This window comes from Gekko japonicus, unplaced genomic scaffold (genome assembly GCF_001447785.1).
Source record: "Gekko japonicus isolate JY-2015 unplaced genomic scaffold, Gekko_japonicus_V1.1 scaffold4177, whole genome shotgun sequence".
Classification (NCBI taxonomy): domain Eukaryota; kingdom Metazoa; phylum Chordata; class Lepidosauria; order Squamata; family Gekkonidae; genus Gekko; species Gekko japonicus.
Window position 1 is genome coordinate 30,620 of NW_015169304.1, and position 18,498 is coordinate 49,117.

At 45.2% G+C, this 18,498-nt stretch overlaps 1 protein-coding gene across 1 annotated transcript; it reads right to left on the minus strand.

Moving 5' to 3' along the window:
* Window positions 1-2,543: 2,543 nt before the first annotated feature.
* Window positions 2,544-13,637, minus strand: LOC107114986 (vomeronasal type-2 receptor 26-like). Its single transcript, XM_015416595.1, has 6 exons — window positions 13,258-13,637; window positions 12,152-12,443; window positions 11,190-12,017; window positions 8,503-8,730; window positions 7,031-7,166; window positions 2,544-3,442 (listed from the first exon to the last, which is right to left on the minus strand). Exons 1-6 carry the CDS (start codon window positions 13,635-13,637, stop codon window positions 2,544-2,546), a joined length of 2,763 nt encoding a protein of 920 aa, XP_015272081.1.
* Window positions 13,638-18,498: the final 4,861 nt, after the last annotated feature.

The window sequence follows — 18,498 nt, forward strand, 5'->3', positions numbered from 1 at the left end:
ATTTATGTGGAGCGGTGGCGCAGGCAGTACAATGCCTGCAAGTAACATCAATAGCGAACAGCCATAATGGCTGTTCGAATCCCCACCGCAGCCGGAGTGAGCTCCCGGCCCCAGTCCCAGCTCCCGCCAACCCAGCGGCTCGAAAGTAAATACAAGTAGAGAAATGGGTACCTGCCCTAGGTGGCAGGGGGCACCCTCCTCCTGGTTCCGTGCCAGGAGTGTTGACGGTGGCGGCGAGAAAAGCGGCGGCGAAAGAACAATGGCGGCATCCGGCATTCCGAGGAGGCGACGACCAGATTGGATGGAGGCGGAGTCGGGGCGATGCAACTGTGAGACGACGCAGCACGGCAGGAGCCCAACAGGACGCATAGCCGGAAGCTGCAGTCTGAAAGCAGTGCGCGCCAGAGGAGGAAGCATCAGAGCCTGCCTGTGATGGTCGCCAATCGCCCGGGAGGCCAGGAACTATGTCTGAAGCCGCTGGATGAGGAGGAAATACGCCGTATGGGTGCTGTTAGGTAACCCCCTCCCCGGAAAAATTGTGGCCCTAGTCAGGTAACAAACTACAGAAGTAATTCAGTGTAAACCGCTCTGAGACCCATTGGGGGTCATGGGCAGTATAGAAATCAAAAATGTATGTATGTATGTATGTATGTATGTATGTATGTATGTATGTATGTATGTATGTATGTATGTATGTATGTATGTATGTATGTATGTATGTATGTATGTATGTATGTATGTATGTATGTATGTATGTATGTATGTATGTTTAGAACTTCCTTTTGGATTCCTTATGGAATCTGCTGCTGTGCTGAGAAACTATGTGTGGACAGAACATTTTTAATAAATGGTTTATACTGTTGAAGAAGAGAAAAAAGAAGACATTGGATTTATACCCCACCCTTCACTCGAAGCCTCAAAGCTTCAGAGTAGCTCACAATCTCCTTCTCTTCATTTCTCCACAACAGACACCCTATGAGGTAGGTGGGACTGAGAGAGCTCTTTGAGAACTGCTCTCAAGAGAACAGCCCTGAGGGAACTGTGGCTTGCCCAAGGTCACCAGCTAGCTGCATATGGAGGAGTGGGGAATCAAACCCAGTTCTCCCAGATTAGAGTCAATGCTCCTAACCACTACACCAAACTGGCTATCTAAATACTGGTGGTTGTTTTCTCTTCACCACATAGACAGGCCTGTAGCTACCACACCCCCCATGGTTTTTAAGGGCCCCTTCCCTGATCCTCAGCTCCCCCTCCCCATGAGCAGCTCAGAGCAAGAGTAAGTGCCTTCCAGCGGTGTGTGCTATGACCCATCCACACCTGCTTTTCCTAGCACTGCAGCTGTGGAATGACCCCTCTTCCCGGAGGCGCCGTCTTGCTTCGGCCGAGTCCAGACTGAGCCTCCCCCTGGTGCATAAATCGTGGCTGACCCAACAATCAAAATGGGCTCTTTCCTTCAAATCCTCCCACCCTTCAGGGAGGTGAGTGCTCAGTCTGAGATGTCTAAACAGCAGCACGTTCTCCTATGGGGAGAGAGACTCTCATTTCTACAAAATAGTTCTGCAGTAGTTTAGTCAAATGATTGGAACTGCCCCCCTTACCCAGATTTACAGCAGTCGTCATGACCGGGATGCACAGAACCAACCCAGCTGAGAGGAAAGGCTGGCTCCTCATTACAGAGGCAAAGGATCGTCACCTCGTTAAACAGCAATCAGCTGAGCAACTTTCTCAGACCCCAAAGGTGTTTGGTGAATGCGCTGTTTTGTTCAACCAGGAGTCAGGTTCTTAAATTTACCCTGAACCATAGGTAGGTGCCAAAATGCAGAAATGACAACTGATCTCCGGACTACTGTTGAAAATGGCAGGTTCAGAGGGTGTACTTCTAGGGTTTGCCATTGATCCCAGGTTAAATCCCTGCCAAAATCCTTCCATCTACAGTGAGGATCAAGATATGCAAAGTGACACTAAATGACAAGTTAAGGTTATAAGGTTAAGAGCTGTCAAGCAATAAATATGTCAGACCAGCAGAGAAATGTCCAAAGGTATCTTTTCTAATTTAGTTATTGTTTAGAAGTATGAGCATGGCATGGCAGTACCACACAGATATATAATGACAGGCCCCACCTGGGAATAACATTGTGTCCCCCCCCCCCCGGCCAAACCCCCCCCGAGCAAAACGTTGTTAGCTATGGGGTTGCACATAGACTTCCAATATTTGGACACACTACTGAAAAAGGGTGATGGAAAGGGGGGGGGATCAGATGACAAATCGCTAATTCCGCCCCTGGTGCACAAGTGCTGGCCCAATGTCAACCAGTCACTGGATAGCAGGAGACACTGTCACAAAGTGAGGTCTTAGAGTTGCAGTGCAGGGAAGGGAAGCTGTCAGCACTTGATGTCAGTGGGGTTTAAAGATGGAGAGAATGCCCCTCCAAAGGGCGGGAAGAACTCCTAAACCAGTTCAACTGTGATGGATTCCTTCAAGGACCCCTAGGAACTGGGATTTCTGAGTTGATAAATCTATAAGAGAGGTTAATTCAGGGTTCTTATCCTTTCCTAATTAACTGATCCCTGTTGTTCAGCTCTGGCCTCAGCAAAATGATATAACATTTAGGGGAAAAGATGCAACCCAACAACCCAGCACTGGATGACAAGATGGAGAAGACTTCCACAACCACCATGGATTCCCCTTTGGTGCTCAAGTAAGTTGGGAAGAAGGACACCCAAACACTGCAAAAGACCAACATGCTAAAAGTGATGAATTTGGCTTCATTGAAACTGTCAGGTAATTTTCTGGCTAGAAAAGCCACAGTGAAACTGACAATGGCCAGGAAGCCCATATAGACCATAACACAGTAAAACATGACACCTGACCCTTCGTTACAACCCAAAATGATCTCCCCAGACACCGAGTGCATATCCTGATCTGGGAAGGGCGGGGAAGTACTGAGCCAAAGAGTACAAATAGCTGCTTGAATTACAGAACCAGAAAGGACAATACAATATGACATTTTTTGGCCCACCCATTTCCTCATCCTGGATCCTGGTTTGGTGGCCATGAAGGCCAGAACCACAGTGATGGTTTTGGCCAGCACACTGGAAAGGGCCAGAGAGAAAACCATGCCAAATGTCACTTGTCGAAGAAGACAGGTCATTTTCTCAGGTTTCCCAATGAAGAGCAGTGAACAGAGGAAGCAGAGCAGGAGGGAGATGAGAAGAATATAGGTGAGGCTACAGTTGTTGGCTTTGACAATGGGCGTGTTCTTGTGCTGAATGAAAGTGACAAGCACCAGGACTGTCACCGTAGATAAAGAAATAGCCAACATAGCTAGCACCCTCCCTAGAAATTCTTGGTAAGAGAGGTAGCTTATACGCTTGGGGATGCATTGGTCTTTTTCTCGTCTGGGATAAAGATCCTCGGGGCATTTGACACAGGCTTCCATGTCTGAAAGGAGGAAAAGAGATGTGTTTAAATATTTTCAGACTGTGAGAAACATTTTAAAGAAAAATAGAATGCATAAGCTAGAGAGGAATTCTTCTTCCTTCTTCATCCAGCTTCTCACCGCAACATGGTGATTGCTTGGTGTCAGGTTCCCAGTCAAATTACTCTCCACACACACTTTGGCAGTGATTGCTTTATTTAGAGATATGAGATACTGTGGGTTCAAGCTCTTTGTTAGGACTAATTTGCAAAGCCGGGAAAGAACAGGATATAGGTAAAACCCAAAAATTCCATACACACGTGCGTCAGCATTACTACAATGATTCTGAAAGATATACAGCCACTATCTAGCCAGGCAGTTTTCTTCAAGGATATTTCTCATGTGAAAGATGTCTTGGGGCCCTCTTAGGAAAGTTACAAAGCTATCCTCCCTAGAACACTATGCCCACTCGCTCTCCCGCCCCACCCAAGGAATGTAATGGCAAACAAAAGCAGCGAAAATGGTTCAGGATGGATGCAAGCAATACAAATCAAACATAGACAATGCAACCAATTCAGCCAGATCATACAGGTGTCAGAGGCTACATCTTATAGTCCTGGGGCCAGCCAGTCAGGAAAACTGTCAGTCTCTGCCCAGGCAGGAAGACTCTCTGTTACCTTCTGTTCCCGTTGCACAACACATCTTGAGGACATGTGTCAAAATGTTGTGAAGGTAACTCTTCTTCAACCATAATACTCCCAGGGTAAGTCAGATCAAATAAGAGACTTGCAGGATGGGAGGGAGGGATAGACACCTTCTGTCTTTTCACACACTCGTGAATTGTCTGTGTTTGGCTGAAAATCATCAATATTCATCCCCCCCCGGGCAACCATAGCATTGGAAGGTGTATGGGGAGAAAGGAAGGAGGAACACACACACACACACAAAATGCCTTCAAATTCATTGTGGCTTATAGGAAGCCAAAATATTTTCTAACACTTTTGTAAAATGATTTGGTTTTCCCAAGAAGTTGAATTTTTTTGCAGAAGAGTTCCCCCCCCCCCAATAATTCTGAAATTCATCAACTGTACTGATGCCGTTGGAGATTAGCTTTTATGAGAAATGATGCATGTTAATGTAAAAAGATGTTACAATGTTCTTGGAAGACCAACATAAACCTGTTCATTTTAGTAGTAGTAGTAGTAGTAGTAGTAGTAGTAGTAGTAGTAGTAGTACTTATTACATTTATAAACCACCCTCTTTGACGTACTCAGAGCCATGTACAACATCATGAAAAACTGGGTTTCCTAATTTCTACATGTCAAATGACAGGTTTTTATATTCCTGTTAGGGAAGAATGCAGATGGAGCCCTGGCTCAGTGGTAGAATATTTGCTTGACATGCAAATGGTCCTAAATTTAATCTACAGAATCTCAGGTTAAAAGGATTGTTATTCAAAGAGGTTGTCCCCTAATTAATTGGGGGAATTAATTTAAAGGAGACAGAGCAAGCACTGCAAACTAGTTTTCCATCTCCACCTCTTTATAGAACTCTCAAAATAAACCATGCTAATGTTCACCCAGAAAGGTTTTTATCTAAAAGAGTAAAAATCAAACTACACACACAATAAAGACACAGAGAGTAGCTAGCTAAGGAAGGTAGAAAGGGGAAAAACCATTTCAGGGGAGGGTAATATTTTCCATTCTTGGAGGGAAGACGTCCATGGAGGCAGCAGCAAAATGACCAGTATTTCATGGAGAAAAAAAGAGAAGACCCAATGGATTGGGGGTGTGGGTATGTATCAAAGAACACATACACTGCCCTGGTGGCCATGTGCTCTTGATATAGGGCAAAATGGGCCATCAGGGGCAACCGGTTGTAATTCCTCCAAAACAATACATTGGCCGAGTTCAGACTGGCAGTTTGCCCCGATATAGGCCCGTGTGAGGAACATTTCACAAGCGGATTAAAGGGGCCGTTCACACAGGCACATCTCTGTGGCATTCCCCAACCGTACTCAACCCGTCTTGTAACACTTTGCTCCTGAGTTTAAAAGATACCTGGTGAAAGTGGTAGCAAACCCTGGAGAGCCCATTTATCCCGCTTCATTCCGCTTCCCAGAAGTCTGAACGCTAACCACTAAAAGCTGGGAACAGCCCGCGTTAACAATGTGCGCTGGCTGTTTACGCTGACTGACCTCCTAGCCTCACTCTGGCACCAGGAAAGTGCAGGTGATTGCCTTGAAGAGGGGGTAGTGATGAGGCCGGATGTGCCTATGGCCCACAGTGGCCGGATTCTGCTCTATTTGCCGCTGCACCTAGGTGCCTAAGCATCTGCCACAAGGATTACAGCCGCGCCTCCGGGCCAAAAGTGTGAACGCTCCCTCGCGCCTCCTCCCGGTATGCTCCCGCATCAGTCCGCACAGTGTGACTGGGAAAAAACGGAACACTTTGTTCCAGTTCTTTTTTGCAAAGACTCCCTCCCGCTTCAAACTGCCAGTCTGAACAGCCACTGATGGGTTTTTCTAGGGCTGCAGTCACACAGAGCATTAGCCACGCTGCAGAGATGGAAGATAGGTGGATTTTCCGGGCGCGATCTCACCGCCACATCTGGGAAGCATAGAGCTCCCGTGGCTCAACTGAGGCTTCCCGCGGAAGATGCACGGCAAAAAACTAGTGCCTTGGAGGTACCAGTTTCCGGAAACCATGGGGCAAGGGCGGGCATCTGATTGTGTTTCCGGTGGCATCCAGCGCCCGCCCATGCCCCATTGCGAAAAGGGTTTTTTTTCGTCGAGCTCTCCAGGGATGCGCACAAGCACCCAATGGGGCATGCGCATACTTTAGGTAAAAACAAAAACAAAACACAACCCCATTTGCTGTGCCGTGCCGCTTCTTTGGCACGTCCTGTGATTGGCACCTCCCCCTAACCACTGGACCTCGCCGGGATTGCGAGGGGATGCCTGATCGCAAAGTCGTGCATTTTTTCACTGCAGGGCAAACAGCCACGCCTCCCCCCCTGCGATATCCGGCCCGTGTGACAGGGGCCAAAGTTATGTAAAAGGTGTGAAAGGAGTTTGATGACCCTGCAAATATCTGACAGGAAGCTAATTGGTATGGTGACTAGACCTGAGAGTTTTGCTAATTAGGGTAAGTGGGTGCAGAGGAAGTAAGTTTGGTCTTGATGAGATTGGTCCAAGGGTGAGTCAAAAAGTTTTGGGAGAGCCCTTATCCTATAGTTATGCATCTCTGGATGGAGGGAACAGTAGACAGTTAGCTGCTGTTACTCACCTTCCAAAGAAACTTGTCCAGGCTTGTTTCTGTATGGCTTCCATTTTTGTCATTTTGGCCCAGGCAGTGTCCTGGACTTATGTTTTTATATGATATCTTAAGAAGAGTGTTTCTTCATCTCTAAGATATAAACTGCACCTCTGCAAGAGGAGGGGCCTGACTGCTAACAGGATCAGGTAGGAGGTGATGTGAAAAATGTCTGCCTAAGACCCTGGAGAGCCACAGCCAATCTTAGTAGAGAGTGCTGACCTTGATGGACCGATCATCTGATTCAGCATAGGGCTGCCACATATGTACACCCTGAATGATAATGTTTCACAAAACATCTCCTACCCATTTGCTCAGAGAACATCCCTTCTGTACATGGAGAACAATCATAGCAGCAAGATTTCTCTCCCTCTTTCTTCCTCTTGCTGTAGCCAGGAAAACAATGATTATTGCACACAGATAGAGGCAGCACCTGCCCATAACGGAAAAGAGAAATTTGCATCAAGAAAATGTTCCTCAAAAGTAGACTCTTGTCAAGAAATGATGAGAGACTTTGTATGGAAAAGGCAGTAAGCAATAGTTTGGCTATTACCAACTCTCTCACACACGCAAATGGCAGAAATGTGATTGTGCATGTGTGGATGTGCATATGTGTTAAGTGCTATCAAGTCATTTCTCATTCATGGCTTTCCTGTGAATTAATAAACATCCAAAACATACTATCATTATTAGCCCTCCTCAGATCTTGAAAGGTGAACAATGCAGTTACCTCCTCCTCTTCCTTTGTTTGGATGCTGCAGAGAACAGGAGCCAGGAGTGTCAGTGGTGATGGGGTGGTGGTGGATGCTTTGGCAACTCCACAGTGGAAGCCAGAAACCACAAAGTGCTCATTGGCGGTGGTGATGATAGGGGAGAAGGCTCTTGACCACGAATGATCAGGGGTAGAGCCCTCAACAGGGAGTCCAGAGGTCACATGGAGCATGCTGACATTGTCAGAGACAGTGGGGAGAAGAAGAAGAAGAAGAAGAAGAAGAAGAAGAAGAAAGAGGAGGAGGTGGAAGAGGAAGGGGGTTTGAATTTATACCCCATCCTTCACCCAAAGTCTCAGAGCAGCTTACCATCTCCTTTCCTTCTTCTTCCCTCAACAGATATCCTGTGAGTCAGGTGGGGCTGAGAGCGCTCTTTGAGAACTGCTCTTGAGAGAATAACTCTGAGAGAACTGTGGCTTCCCCAACACTACCCAGCTGGGTTCATGTGCAGAAGTGGGGAATCAGACCCGGATCTCCCAAGTTACAGTCCCTGCTCCTAACTGCTACATCAAATAGGCTCTTCTAAGCACTACACCAAACTAAAGAGAAGTTAAAGGTAAAGGCAAAGGTTCCCTTGCTCGAAAGCCAGTTGAGCCCAACTCTAGGGTTGCGGTGCTCATCTCCGTGTCAAAGCCGAAGAGCCAGCGCTGTCCGAAGACATTTCCGTGGTCATGTGGCCGGCATGACTAAACTCCAAGGCGCACGGAACGCTGTCACCCTCCCACCGAAGCGGTACCTATTTATCTACTAGCAATTTCTTGCTTTCGAACTGCTAGGTTGGCGGGAGCTGGAACTAGAGACGGGAGCTCACTCCGTCATGCAGCACACTCAGGTCTCGAACTGCTGAACTACCGACCTTCCACAGCCTGCACTTCAGCGTCTTAACCACTTGAGCCACCGCAGCTCCCAAAGAGAAGTTAGATTGCAACATTTTAATTAATTTTAATGGACAGAAATGTGCTTGCTGTGTTTAGACAAACACCTGCAAGTATAACTCACCTGGTTAAAACTTCCATGCCACACAATCTGAGCATCATTAAGACTTAGTTCCTTGCCTGGAGGGGCATGGGGAGCCAGTATTCCAACTTTGACTCTAACAAATGAGCCATTTGGGAAGGTAACCCAGTTGGTAACATCAAAATCTGTCACTAATTCATTGTATTTATCAAAGCGTACGGTGTCTCCAATGCTATTATTGAACAAGATGCTCCTTAAAAAGCTGTGGATCTGGGTGAAAACAGAACATTAAACAAAAGGAAAAAGAGATTCACTGAAATGTTAGCTCCCTGCTTAATAAAGTCCCCCATAGATTTGGAATAATCTGTCTGTCTATCTGTGTGTCTGTCTTTTTGCCTGCCTTTCTATGTGTCAAACTTTACTAAGCTGTACTCGCTTGGGTTGCCATAGCTTTTGGGGAAGGGCATTTTTGAGGGTGGGAGTGTGTGTATGAGTGCTTGCGCCCTTTGCTTCTAGAAGATGTAACTTTTCCACAAGTCATCCTCCTTCCCCTCCTCTTCAGATTTTCCAGGGGAAGGTGGCCTTGAACCCATTCTTGTTTCATCTCAGACTCTAGATTACCAGAACATATATCTCTCCTGGTTGGCATGGCAATGTTAAATGGAGTATGTGTATGACATATGCTTGGGTGATGGATGGTGATGGATGAATTTCCTATAATAAGATTGTACCCGCCAAAAGTCTTCAGTTCTAACATAGTGACTTTTTAGATCTTGCATATAACTCAATAAACTTTCACTGCCAAAAGAGAGTTGTTGAGTGTAACTAGACTGGGGGTCTGACAATCTATCCAGTTAGATGGCAAAATGCTCCCAGGGGGCATGGTGATGCGTTTGCCTCTAGAACAAGACGAGAGTAACTGGAAGTAAAACAATTCACAACAAGCACAACTTAATGAGACTGTGAAAAAAACGGACAGAGTGTTATAACTCCCCTTTTCTTCCGACTGTCACCCTATCCATGATGTCAGACAAAGACAGAGGCACGGGGACCAAGAATCCCAGTCTTGAACCTGATAAGCAGAAAGGCAACAGAGCTATGGGCACCAAGCCGAAGAAGAAGAAGAAGAAGAAGAAGAAGAAGAAGAAGAAGAAGAAGAAGAAGAAGAAGAAGAAGAAGATGATATTGGATTTATACCCCGCCCTCCACTTGGAGGCTCAGAGCGGCTTACAAACTCCTTTCCCTTCCCCTCCTCACAACAGACACCCTGTGAGGTGGGTGGGGCTGAAAGAACTCTGACACTAACTGCTCTTTCAGGAACAGCTGTGCCAGAGCTTGTGACTGACCCAAGGTCATCCAGCAGGTGCAAGTGGAGGAGTGGGGAATCAAAACCGGTTCTCCCAGATTAGAGTCTGCACACTTAACTACTTAATCAAGTGGTGGAACAATTTCTCATGTGTTTCATCAACCAGCAACAGGATGATTGGGTGGACTTGCTCCCTTTTGCAGAATGTAGCTACAATAAATCTATACACAGCTCTATAGACATGTCTCCCTTCAAATCAGTGCATGAGTATGAAGGGGGCCCTATGCCTACTCTGACTGCACCCGACCCTAAAGTGGGAGATGCCCACACATGGTAGTCTAACATAACTCAAGGGTGGGCAACCTTGCAAAAGACTCTGGAAAAGGCTAAAGAGGATGATAAACGTCAGGCAGACAAACACAGGGGTTCAGAGTGGGACTTCAAACCTGGAGACTCGGTGTATATTTCCATGAGGCACTTGAGGGATGTGCAACCTGGAAAGACGTTAGGGTGGAGATACATTGGTCCTTTCAAGGTGGGACGGTTGGTTAATAAATGACTGTGGTGGTTGAACTGCCAAAGACCCTCAATCACGTCCATCCTGTGTTTCATTTTAGTTTGTTGAAGAAGGATCCTGGACCCTTGAAATGGAAACCTCCTCCTCCAGTTCCTCCTCCTCTGATGATCAAGGGGAAAAACATACCATGACGTAGAAGATACCCCTTTAAAAGGGACCGGTGTGTGTGTGTGTGTGAGAGTGAGGAGCCTTATATTGGATTAGCAAGTTTTCTGGAGGGGTCAGCGGAGAAGTGGATTATGGAACCCAGCAAAAGCCAGGGGGGTGGACATTCCTATACCAGAAGGAAGATGACAGGTAGGAAGAGGTGATAATACTGGTCACAGGGCTCTCAGAGCAGACAGAAAAAGTTTGGAGCAACAAACCAGTGAGAGGGGTGCAGGAGCAGCTCTCCAGTACATTGGAGATCAGGGGAACCACAGATATTAACCCATAGAAATGGTTGTGGTATCCAAGGAACTGGCTCTAGAGTACGCCTGACAGAGTGAAGAGGACTTTGGGGAGGAGTCTGAAGATGCTGGGGCAAGGACTGGGGAGGGGCAGGAGGACTGTCGATGGAGTCTGAGGACTGTGCAGCAAAGGTTGGCTAGGGCAGTGGGAAGACATTGGGGTTTAAGGTGGTGTCTGCAGAAAGCTGAGTGGGTGCTGTACAAATAGTATTTGTGTGTGCTGTATGTGATTGTGGCCAAGCCGGGACTGAACAGGGTGTTTACAATGTGTGGACAGGGTCCCCTGTCTGAGGCCATGGAGTGAAGTCACATTCAATTAACTTTGAATGAACTTAACAAGAACTATTCTTACTCCCTCTCGATGATGTGATGACCAATGTTATGACCATAGAACTACCTGTGAAGCCTGTACATTCTGGAAATCCACCCTTCCTCCTCCTACCAGTCTTTTGTGTTTGGATTTCAATAAGTGGATGTCATTCAAAACATGTGCCACTGAATAGACAGCATTGTAGATGTTGTAGCTGTGACCACTCATACCCATTTCAAACAAAACCCCAGGAAGGGTCTCCAGTTTCTCCTCCCCAGTACAGGTCTGTTTATTTTCCTTCTCCTCTTTAGATACTTTCAATGAACAACTGAATGCCTGCTCCCAAAAGTCCTGAATAAAACCATCTCCTCTATCCCAAGAAGGTTTTATGGTCTGAAGAAATTGTTGGAATCTGGGTGGCTGATTGGAATAGACTGCAAAGGACAGGGCACCATGAAAACTCTCAATATCCCAAAACCTTTGGATAGAGGCTGACTCAAAGTCCCAGTGGGATGTAGTAATCCACACTTTCCCAGGTAAGGGTAATGAAAATATGGGTGCCTGAAGTAAGATTGAACGTAGTATCATCATGGCTGGTGGTTGACTATGTACATAACATACGTTGGCTTTTCTGTCCAAGAGAACTGGGTATTTTTCCCACTGCATAAAAAACAACTCTGCGAATTCTTCTGCATAAGATGGTTTGGCTAATCGGAAAGTGAAAGCAACACAAATGCTATTTTCAATCAGTATTGGTTCCACAGTCTGCAGAAACTTGTCTCCGCTGTCATCATCCACAGCCAGGAGGCCAACCCAAGTCCATCCAAAATGGCGCAGTAGTAGGACAACTCCCCTATGCTCATAGGCTTCATTAGGAACCATCTTATACACAAAAGGGAATTGCTTTTTGTCATCCTGTGTGAGGGAAAATGATCCATATGTGAGCTGAAAATAAATGGACAGTTAATTTTTTTTCTTGTGGATTAAAGAAGAATGGGGAATTGCATGTTAGCATGAGGATTTTCCATACCTGCATGCATCCAGCCTACCTGTGGAGTTTTGTAGATGTTCAGAATGGTGGCAATATTAGCAGAGACTTCAGAGAGAAGTCCTCCAATGAGTGATATGAGTTTCTTCTGTGTAGTACAGCTGAAGTTGGGTACCAGCTTCTGTTGTGCAGATAATAGGTAGAGAGTGGCCCTATATGTCATACTTCCAATAGGGTAAGAGTTGAGGATGTAGAAACCCAAACTGATGTTGGATAAGAAGTTGGGATTCTCATTTATGTCTTTGATAGCAAATGCCAAGGCCAAGATATGCTGGTAGTATTTTGTTACTGACCTGCAAAAGTGAATAAGAGATCTCTTTTTTAAAAAGAATATGCAAACTTCATCTTTCCATCTGTGTTTCTAGTTTTTCAGCAGGCTTTTCTATCTCAGTATTTATAAGAAAAGTTAGTCTGGCATAAATACAAGTGAGAAACTTTGCAGATAAAATGGAAATGGGCATTAATGGCAGAAGGGAAGGTTTGTTTATGTTTGATTCTCTTTTCTCTCCCCCCTTCCATCCTTTTCTACCTTGGTGGCATCTAAGGATGATTCCATGAGACCACTTTCCTGTGTTTGTTTTTTTTTGGGTGGAACAGATTTCAGTAGTATTCAGAAAAAATACCTGATATTTTGTCATTTCAACACACGTGCCATTTTTATGCCATTTCTGCATAACCTATTCAAAAATTTGCTCATTTGTAAAAGAAAAAGTGTTGGGAGGAATGGAAAAAATGGTTTGAAGAGAGAGACATGTGGTGTTGTTACATCAGAGAATAGAAATGGACAGGATGAGTAGCCATGGGTATTCAAATCGAGATAGAACATTTCATAATTGACTCTTACTCCAACTGGCTACCTGACATCACTAGTCTCAGAGAATTCAGAATTGACCATAACAAGGGGGAAATCACAGGGAAGTTATTTCAGTAGACCATGGTGTGACAAATCCTAAATCCTGTGGGAAATGATGACCCCAATGTCTCCTGGAATTCTAGTCTACACAGAGAATACTAAGCAAACTATAGTAACTCAACTAATGTATGACTCAACAGTTTGTATCAATCACAATGATCAAAACAAGTTATAAAAAGAAAAATAAGCCTTACGCAGGGTCATCAACCACCATTTGTGCAGGATGTTCTATGAAAGAAAGAAGGTTATTTGAGAATGCAGCTTGAGAGGGGATCCCACCAATGAGTACGTCCCCTGACTGATAAAACTGGTGAGGAATAGGAACGGGATCATTGAATATGGTGCAGTTGATGGAATTCATCTCACACACTATGGGACATGGCCGCATCAGCAGCCACATTAGTATCAGCAGCATCCTGGTGAACAAACATCCCTGCCAAATGCCAATGTTTTCATGTACCACATTATTCCGCTTCATTTTTCCTTGTCCATCTGCCTCTTTGAAGGCCTCTAGTTTTTGGCAGCATCCTGGTGACCGAACATCCCTGCCAAACACAAATGCCAATACTTTCATCTACCACGTTATTTCACTTCATTTCTCTGAAGGGCATCACAGAATTTCCCTCAGTCCTCAACATCAGCAGCAGTCTATCTGATATGTCTGATATGTCATAAAGTGACGGAAATATTCCTTTCATGCATCCAGTCCTTCCATAATGTCAGTTAATAGTGGGGGGGAAGAGACTTCTTGTAATGAAGGAGGCTAGAGAGTAGCAAATAGGAGTCATACACATTACATAAAGATGATGTGTGTAGTTGTGAGGAGTAACCAGAACTAGTTGAGTGAGTTCTGAAAAGAGGAAGGACTGGGTCACCTAGAATATGCAGGTGTGGATTTAAAAACAAACAAACCATGGAGAGTGTCAAGGAAAGTTACCATAAACTGAATAGCAAAGAAGCATGCAAAAGAAGCGTCTTTCCCCAAAAGCAGTTCTGATGACAAAAGGTGAATTTTTATATAGTTTATCACATATATCATTGACTTTTCTACTGTGTACATCCATTCTCAACAAGCCAGAAACTGGTAGTTTTCATAATTATGGGGGAGATAATGGCCTCGCTACTGAGAGCAACTTCTGGCATTAAAATGTCCAGACAGACAGACAAGATGCATCAAAAACAGAATTTTAATCACCAATCTTTCATCATCTTCCTGCAGTTAGAATCAGAGAATCATAGAGTTGGAAGGGTCCATAAAGACCATCTAGCCCAACCGCCTGCCCAGTGCAGGACCTGCCTAAAGTATCTCTGACAAATATTTGTCCAGCCTCTTCCTGAAAGCTGTCAGTGAAGGGGAGCTCACCGCCTCTCTAGGCAGCTGATTCCACCTTTGAACCACTCTGACCGTGAAAAAGTTTTTTCTAATATGCAGCTGATACCTTTCTGCATGCAATTTAAACCCATTGCTTCAGGTCCTATCCTCTGCTGCCAACTGGAACAGCTCCTTGCCCTCCTTCCAATGACAGCCTTTCAAATCTTTAAAGAGAGCAATCCTGTCCCCCCTCAATCTCCTCTTCTTCAAACGAAACATTCCCAGGGCCCTTAGCCTTTCCTCTTAGGGTATCTAAGTTATGAAAAAAGTGTGAAAGGTGCTTGATGACTCTGCAAATACTGGACAGGAAGCTAATGAGTAAATAGAATTGAGAATTGATTATGTGCTGCTTAATTAGGGTAAGTAGGTGCAGAGGAAGTAAGGTTGGACTTGGTGAATTTAGTCCAAGGGCATGGAGGAGACAGCTTTCAGTCAACTGCTCTTACTCACCTTCCAAAAATACTTTCCCAGGCTTATTTCTGATTGGCATCCATGTTGAGTCATTTTTGGCTAGGCAGTGTCCTGTACTTACAGTTCTTAGATGATATATTAAGATGGGAACTTCTTAGGGTTTCTAGACCCCCAACACCAACTGGCCTGAAAGGCAATGTGATGACATCACCAAGAAGTGATGTTATCATGTCGCCAACATTGCATGGTGACATTCTATTTTTTGGGCAAAACTCTATGGAAAAAACTGGATACAAACCATAGAGTTTTGCCCAAAAACTAGAGCATCAGCCCCAACTCTGGTGATGTGAAGATGTCACTTCTGGGGAACATCATTGCACTGTGCACACTTTGCACATGCAGCAGAAGATCCCGGAAAGGACCCCCAGCTGGCAACCCTAGTTTTTCTGCATCTCTTCACTTTAAACTGCCCCTCTGCAAAAGCAGGGGACTGACTGCTAACAGGATCAGGTAGGAGGTGATCCGAAAGACATCTGCCTAAGACATTGGATAACCACTGTCAATCTGAGTAGAGCATGCTGACCATGAAGGACCAATCATCCAATTCATCATAAGGCTGCTACATATGTACACCTTGAATGAGAACGTTTCACAAAACATCTCCTACCCATTTGCTCAGAGAACATCCCTTCTGGACACGGATAACAATCATAGCAGCAAAATTTCTCTCCCTCTTTCTTCCTCTTGCTGTAGCCCGGAAGGCAGTGGTCATTGCACTCAGATAGAGGCAGCACCTGCCCATAAAGGAAAACAGAAATTTGAATCAAGGAAATCTTCCACAAAAGTAGGCTTTTGTCAAGAAATGATGACATAAAAGACTTTATACGGAGCAATCATTAACGATTGTTGGGTTCTTACCCACACACACACACACAAATGGCAGCCATGTGATTGTGTACGTGTGGGTGTGTATATGTGTTAAGTCATTTCTCATTTCTTAAGTCATTTCTCGTTTCTCAAGTCATTTCTCATTTTTGGCTTCCCTGTGAACTAATGACCTCCAGAACATGCTATCATTAATAGCCCTCCTCAGGTCTTGGAAGGTGAACAATGCCGTTACCTCCTCCTCTTCCTATGGCAGGATGCTGCAGAGGACAGGAGCCGGGATTGTCATTGGTAATGGGTGGTAGTGGAAGCTTTGGCAGCTCCGCAGTGGAAGCCGGGAACCACAAAGGGCTCACTGGCTGTGGTGATGAGAGGGGAGAAGGCTCTTGACCTCCAATGGTCAGGGGAAGAAACCTCAACAGGGAGCCAAAGAGTTACAAGGAGCATGCTGACATTGTCAGTGATAGTGGGGAGAAGGAGAAGCCTTGGAGGTAGGGCTGCCAGCCTCCAGGTGGGATGTCCTCAACCAGACTGCACAACAACAAAGGACAACAGAGGCCCCGGTCACATGGGTAGGAAACTGCGGGGGGGGGGGAAGCGTGGCTGTTTGCCCTGGGGCAAACTAACACGCAGTAAAGCGATCATACCTCCTGTGGAGGTTCTGTGGAGGTACCGTGGAGCTTCTGTGGTTACGGAGAGGCGTAGATCACAACACATGCCTGCGCACACCGAAGAAGCGCGCGGCGCACTAGTTGTTTTTTGTGTGTGTTCACTACGAATGCGCATGCTCCATTGGGTGCATGTGCGCAACCACGGGGACTTGGAAAAAAAAACCTTTTTCACAAGGGGACATGGGCGGGCGCCGGATGCCACCGGAAACGCGATCAGACACCCGCCCTTGCCCCGCAGTTTCTGGAAACTAGTACCTCCGAGGTACTAGTTTTTTGCTGCGCGGTTTCGGGAGGAAGCCTCGGTTGTGCCACAGAAGCGCTACGCTCCCCCGATGTGCTGGTGAGATCGCGCCTGGAAACTCCGCCTGTCTTCCGTAGCAAAAGTGCAATGAGCTGGTCTCATGTTAAAAAATCACGGGATAGTAGGAGACACTGTTATGAAGTGAGGTCTTATAATGACAAAGCAAGGAAGGGAAGCAGTAAGCACTGCTCCCTACAAAGGCCAGTTGATATCAGTGGTGTTGAAAGAGGGAGAGAAAACCACTTCAAAAGTGAGGAAGAGCTTTTATAAAGCAGTTAAACTGTGATGGATTCCTTCAATGATCCTTAAAAACTAGAATTTCTGAGAGGGTAATTCGAGGTCCATTGTATAAGACAGGAAAACTCATAGTTTTTACATTCCTGGTTAACTGCTCCATGTTGTTCAGCTCTGTCCTAAAAAAAAAAGTAGTGTTTTGAGGAAAAGATGAAAGTCAGTAACCCAGCCAACATGGATTTCCCTTTGGTGCTCAAAAAAGTTGAGAAGAAAGATAACTAAACACTGCAAAAACAAACAAACAAACAAAATGCTAAAAGTGATAAACTTGGCTTCATTGAAACTATTGGGTAATTTTCTGGCTAGAAAAGCTGTAGTGAAGCTGATGATGGCCAGGAAACACATGTAGCCTACAACCCAGTAAAACATGGCAGCTGACCCTTCATTGAATTGCAGTATGATTTTCCCAGGCACTGAGTGCCTAGCCTGATCTGGGAAGGGTGGGAAAGCACTTAGCCAAAGAGTACAAAGAGCTGGTTGAATTAAGGGACCAGAAAGATCAGTACAATGCGGCTTTTTTTGCCTACCCATTTCCTTATGCTGGGTCCTGATTTGGTGGCCATGAAGACCAGAACCATGGTGATGGTTCTGGCCATCACAGTGGAAAGGACCAGAGAAATAACAGTGTCAAATGTCCCTTGTTGAATAAATGCCACTTAGCCTTTACTCCCACCTTTAGACCTAGCAGTCACTGAGGTAGTAACTCTTTAGGTGAGCAGTGCCACTATAGAGGTCTAGTTTATCACTTAAATCAGTATTTTTTTAACAATAGAAAAGCTGAGACCAAAGGCCAAATTACTTGACAGCCAATTTTCTACATGGCAAGAACACATTCTTTTGCTTCCAGCTACAGCTGAATCTAGACCACTGAGATCATAATTTAGTGACACTTAGGGCACAAATTGGCCGGTTTTCTAGCTTGGTGATGGGGGGGGGGGGAAATCTGCTTTCTATGCATCTTCTGAGGAAGACTGCACGTGTAGGGTCTCAATGGGGAAGTGACTATCTTCCCCCATAATTATGAAAATGACTGGTTTCGGACTTGATCAAAATATATTTACAGAACCAAATAAAAACATCTATAATAACTCGGTGTAAAAATTATATTTAAAAATCTTTCTTCATCAGGACTGCATTTGGGGAAAGAAACAACTCTCAGTGTTTTGCCTGCTCCTTTGCTATCCTATTTTATGGTATATTGCCTTAAATTTATTCCCTCCAAGCTTTTTCTTTTTTTAATTCACACCTGAATACTAGGGTTCACCTAACATTTTCACTTTTCCCCACTTCCCCTGCATTTCTGGTTACTAAATTTAAAGCTGAACCCATAAAAATCCTCACAACTACGCACATCATCTTAATGTAAGATGCATTTTCCCTGTTCGCAGCACTCGGGGTTCCTCCGCTATGAGAAATTTGTTCACTATGAGAAGACTGCCCTTTTAACTGACATCATTATACATGAATCTACTTTTCACACTGACAGACTGCTATTGATATT